The sequence below is a fragment of the Mus pahari genome, unplaced genomic scaffold, assembly GCF_900095145.1.
Source record: "Mus pahari unplaced genomic scaffold, PAHARI_EIJ_v1.1 scaffold_12099_1, whole genome shotgun sequence".
Lineage (NCBI taxonomy): Eukaryota > Metazoa > Chordata > Mammalia > Rodentia > Muridae > Mus > Mus pahari.
The window spans coordinates 3,627-9,468 of NW_018392221.1; the positions used below are offsets into that span (position 1 = coordinate 3,627).

The window sequence follows — 5,842 nt, forward strand, 5'->3', positions numbered from 1 at the left end:
ATTTGATCCTGTTCCACATTCTTTTGCTCTCTCAATCTTTTTTGCTTTTTCAAAGTTTACTTTATTTAGATTATTTTCGTTCTTTGTTAACCCAAAAGCACATCTTCCAAGTATATCTTGAAACCATTTCATAATAGGGAGATCTATGACATTTATGTGTTTTATAACCTCTACAACGCAAGGGGATCTTCAAGTAGACCCAGATAAGGATACCTTCTCAAAAGCAGGATAGGTAGTATACTAGGAAAGTTCTAGGGCATCTTATGAAAATACATGTGGAATGTGGCATAATTGATTCTGAAGAAATTTTCCTTTAATATAATATCCCCAAGGTTTACAAATAATAAAAGCCTCTCTACAGCCTGCAACATGTGGAGATTCAGAAAACTATTGCAAAACAGTTGATCATGATCCTAATATGAAGGTCTACTTCATTAGAGTTTTGTCAAACAGCTGTGTTGGTTTTTTGACTTTTACTGTTCGCATTATATATGGATTGCCAATGGGTGTGTCAATGTTACCTTAGTTATATGTGGGGTATATGTTCCCCTTATGTCATTTCTGCTACTGGGTAGACTTAAATAGATTTCCAATGAAGACAGCCCCTCTAGTTGAGCTGGACATCAGCCAAATAGGAAATTTACAAAGGATATAGTGATAAGAGAGAAAAATGATGATGTCAAAAAGTCCTATGCTGTTGTTCTCACCATTTTATATTTGGTTTCTTTCATATAATCCTGGAGACAGAAAAAAAGATTATTTTAATTATAATGTCTATTATTTGTACAAAATAATAATGAATCATGAAGGAATACGTCATAATAACAAAGACAGCTATGAGGGATTTTTGGATTATAATAGAAAATTTTAAACCAATACAGAAAATTAGGTTAGAGAAAATTAAATGAATAAAATAAAATGAATAATTTATCGTGAAAATTAAAAATTCAACATGATTAAGTTCTGTTACCAGCAAATCTCATAGGAGTAGATGTACCAGAAAGGTAAATACTGCATAATATATGTGTGATTTTCTAAATTTAATTGCATACATATGGCAGTAATCAGAAATCTTACATACAGCTTGACATGTCACAAATTTTGTCAAACTATGAATGTGGGCTCTAGTTGGATTGCTCTGGTTGACTCATATTTTATTTTGGGTAATAAAATACTTTTCTTAATGAAACTTCACACTGAGTTAGTATGTAACACATAATGCCATTAACTAGAATGCCATCCAATTATTTTTTTTTCCTTTAAATTAAGACAGGCAGTGGATTCAATATAAATAAATAAATTCAAACAAACCATTATCCATTAATTAAATTCCATGAGAGATTTACAAATACCGTGTTGTTCATTTTCAAATATGGTATACAGAAAATTAAATATGTAATAAATTTAAACACAAATTATATGTCAATTGAATTGATAATATGATTAAATAATACACATTAAGAAATTATATTCCAATGGATTTGGTAAACTAAAGGTTTTGATATTTCAGGAAGAAGAACAAATTCTCATGAAGTTTAATAAAATTAAAACAATAAATGAGAAAGAAGAGTTTCTATTGAGAAAGGACACAAAGATTAGATGTGATCCAGGAATGGAGCCATCAGGTCATAGACTCAGAGAAGCAGAATAATATATTTTAGAATGATATCTGAATGATGCCTTTTATGAAGTTGTTAAAATATAAGCTTAAATGCTTTTTTTCAACTATATTTTAGGAAAATTCTTCCTTTTAGAAGGTGTTTTCTTCTTGATATGACTAAATGAATTCTTGTCTGGTCTCAACAAGATAATGTAACACTTGGGACCAAATATGAAGGCAAGGAGTGCTGTGCTGGAAGCCAAGATAGAGAATACTTCCATGGCTACCATGACCTTCCCTTTAGTGCTGTGGTAGACAGGAAGAAACGTGACCCAGACACAGAAGAACACCAGCATACTGAATGACAGAAATTTGGATTCATTGAATGTATCTGGCAAATTTCTAGACAAGAAGGCCATGGCATAACTCCCAAGGGCCATTAAGCAGTGGTATCCAAGGACTGAATGAAAGGCAACAGCTGAGCCCTTGTTGCAAAAAATGATGATATGTCCATATTCTGTATGAGCATCTTGGTCAATGAATGGAGGAGATGTTGCCATCCATATTCCACAAATGAGAAGTTGGATCATGGTGCAGATAGGAATGATGTAGTTTGGACCCCTTGATATCATTAGCCACCTTACCATTCTCCCTGGAAAACTGACCTTAAAGGCAAGGACCACAGTAATAGATTTGGCCAACACAGTAGCAATAACCATAGTGAAAGCAACTGCAAAGGTGGTCTGCTGGAGGATGCAGGCAGCTGGGTTTGGCTTACCAATAAAGTTCATAGAACATAAGAAACAGAAGGTGAGTGTGATGAGTAAAATATAACTCAGAGCTCGATTATTTGCCTTGACAATAGGAGTGTCTCTGTGCTTCACAAAGATGCCAATAACAAAGGCAGTGAGTGCAGANAAGCATAAAGCTATGCTTGCTAATGCCATCCCCAAGGGGTCTTCATAGCCCAGAAACCTCACAGATTTTTCGAAGCAGTTGCTCTTCTCTGCATTTGCATAATATCTCTCTGGACACTTCAAACACTGGTCTACATCTGGTCAGAAATATAGGTTATCTTGAGATCAGGAGTTCAGTCTATGAAGATTCATTTTATTATTAGACATCTCTAACTACAGGAACTGCCACAGAAGTCACTGTATTTTGTTTACTCTTGCACAAAGTAATTAGTACACTGGTATGAATAAATCTAGATTTACAAACTGTTCCATGTTCCTTACATATTTCTTTCCATATTTATTTTCACATATTATATGATTTGATGCAAGCTTTATTCACATATTACCTTCACATACCTTCCCTTCCCTACCATCAGTTTTTCTCACAACTCCTGGAGCTCCATACATCTACCAATTACATTTTAATAACCACTGAGTCCATTCAAGTGAACCAGTGTGTGCACAACCGGAGATAGGTTCAGTGGGAAAATATTTATACTTTCAAGCTCTATCATCGTAAAGAAGAGTATTGTATCTTTTCAGGTACCCTTCAACTTCCAATAAATTCCTTAAAAGATTCATGGTTGTAATTTAAATTTTTTTGCCTAAATGCTTTTGATCTCTGTGCATACAATATTCCTCTGCCTTTACTGACAATGCTGTAACTCTTTTGAAATTAACTACTATACTAAATCACATTGTAAAAACCCTCTCTGATCCTGATAGTACTCATATTTCATAGATCTGCTTTAATTTACTATGGAAAATTATATTAGAGGAAATATTTTCGCTAAATTTTTAGATAATGGTTTCTTTTATGTGTATCCTAAATTTACTTCTTTCCTTAAAATTTCTTGCATTTTTAAACTCTGTTTATTCTCTGCTGGAGTTTATTAAATAGGTACTATTACATTTGATAGTGCTCAAAATTACCTAATAATATGTTTTCATAACATTTAAAGCAAGCATATATTTTCATAGGTAGAATATTCTTAAAAATGTGGGAGATTTTTGAAAAAAAAATACTCTGCTGTGGAACTTTTAAATATTTTCATAAATAATATGATTAACATAAAATAGATGCAGCAAAATTTATAAAATATTTTATGTTGGTATGATAGTTTGAATATGCTTGGCCCAATGAGTGGCACTATTTTAAAGTGTGGCCTTCTCGAAAGCATTATGTCACTGTGGAAGTGGTCTTTAATATCCTCATCCTAGATACCTGGAAGTAAGACTTTTTGTAGAATGTTTTACCTGAATATATTGAACCCTTAGCTCTTCCTGTGCCATGCCTGCCTGAATGCTGTCATTCTCTAGACTTGTTGATGATTTACTGAACCTCTAAACCTGTAAGTCAGTACCAATGAAATGTTGTCCTTATAAAAGTTGATGGTGTCAAAGTGATGGTTTACAGCAGTAAAACCCTAACTAAGACATAAGTTAGTACCTAGAGTGTGAATCCTTTGATAGACCTGTCCATGTTTTTGGTTAGAAAAATTTGGATTTTGAGATTTTGAATGGAAAGCAGTAGAATGCTTTAAGTGAGTCTTAGTGTCATACTTGTAGGAATATGGAAACTTTTGTTGCTTAGGATGACTTTAACTGTAGAAGTCTGATTCTAGACTTTTCAGAGGAGAATAGTTTTTATATGGGGCTAGTCTTGTAATACTTTGGTGAAGTGTGTGAATGCCTTTTGCCCTTGTCTAAAGAGTTTACCTAAGGCTAACATAAAGGAATTTATACTAACTGAATTGACAAAGGACGTCCCAAATAACTGAATAGAGACTTTGATCTCTGGTTAAGTCATATGAAGAGCATTTTCATACAAGCATAGCAATCTTAGAAAGGAGAAATAGAAAATATATGTTTTAATTAAAATAAAGGGGCTCCAGGAAATGAAATTACGGTGAATTCAAGTTTCAAGGAGAAAAAGAGTAAAGAGAGGAGTGATCTCTGAGCAAGATCTCATGAAACCCATCTATTGTTTGTATTTGCAATTGAGAAGGGAATATTTTTGAGTTTTAATATGGAGTGAACTACAATCCACAAATAGGGGGCAATCATATGAAGGAGATCTTGAGGTTGGAAGACACAGCCTTTTGACCTGAATCATGGCAAACTGTGGACATGAGAAATTTTTGACCAGGCATGATGTTACACTCCTTTCATCCCAGGAGACAAAGTCAAGCAGATTTCTGAGTTTGAGGCCAGCCTGTGACAGGCCAAGATCAAAGTAGATATAACCTAAAATCCAGGCCTTTTAGTATATGCATTATATCTCAGCATTCTGGAGTCAGAGCCATACAGATCTTCAGTTCAAGGTCAACTTATAGAGAAAGTCCAAGGAGAGCTGAGCTTGTGCAGTTATAGAATTGTAAATAAAAAGCTGGAAATACAATAAGGGGGAGCAATTTTCTAGCCCTAGTAAGCAGCTGAACTTGGGAGCATTGGCCATGTGGTTCTGGCTTAGGAGTCAAAAAGAGGAGACTACCTGAACAATTTATTCTGGTTAGATGGAACTATAAATTAGTGATAATTAAGAATAGATCAGCATCACTGAGGTGAAATTATCTGGCAAGTGTTTTCTGAGAGTAAAAAAGCTGTGTCCAGAGATACCCAATGTTGTACCACAATTTGCAGCCTTACTTGGTATTAGAGTCACCCAGGTGTTACTGGATTTGAAAGTATGAAACAGTCATGTGGAGTAACTGATGCTTGATAATGTGAGAAGGTAGGAAATGGCATTGGTAAAGGTAAAACCTCTTTTGAAGTTAATGGCATAGGAATAGAGGGATCATACATAAAAATGTTGAGACTTAGCACCATGAATAGAGCCTATGAGAGGCTACTGGTGAAGCCTACTTGCAGTGCAAGAACCCAGTGTACTGAAGATGTCAATAGCATGGTTGATCACCAAAACCAACAACAAACACAGTGTAGTCAACCAGAACCTAGAATGCTAGAGCACAGTGCTGGAGAAATAATGCAAAATCTTTGGAGGAGCCTAGAAAATCATGTGTAGACCCCTGACTGTTGAGGAAGAAGAAGTAATAATGTTGAAATAGCCTTTGAAAATCACAGTATGTTCAAGATTCTAGAACCATGGCATATCTGCTGAGGAAAGCTGTTAACATGCTACAGACCAGGCTCAGTGATACCCCTCAATTCGTGCAAATCAGAGTCTTGGAGAAATGGGCATGGAGTAGATGGGAATTGACAGACAGGGAGAGAGAAAAAGGGAGAGAGAGAGAGAGAGAGAGAGAGAGAGAGAGAGAGAGAGAGA

General features: G+C 35.0%; 1 protein-coding gene across 1 annotated transcript in view; it reads right to left on the reverse strand.

Annotated features, from left to right (window-relative positions):
• Positions 1-1,725: 1,725 nt before the first annotated feature.
• LOC110314887 (vomeronasal type-2 receptor 116-like) overlaps positions 1,726-5,842 on the reverse strand; it is a gene marked incomplete at its 5' end in the record, with an annotated part of 15,453 nt that continues 11,336 nt past the window's right edge. The window contains one exon of the mRNA XM_021189086.1: positions 1,726-2,654. Coding sequence (XP_021044745.1) covers positions 1,726-2,654 — 929 coding nt within the window. The remainder of the gene's footprint in view (positions 2,655-5,842) is intronic.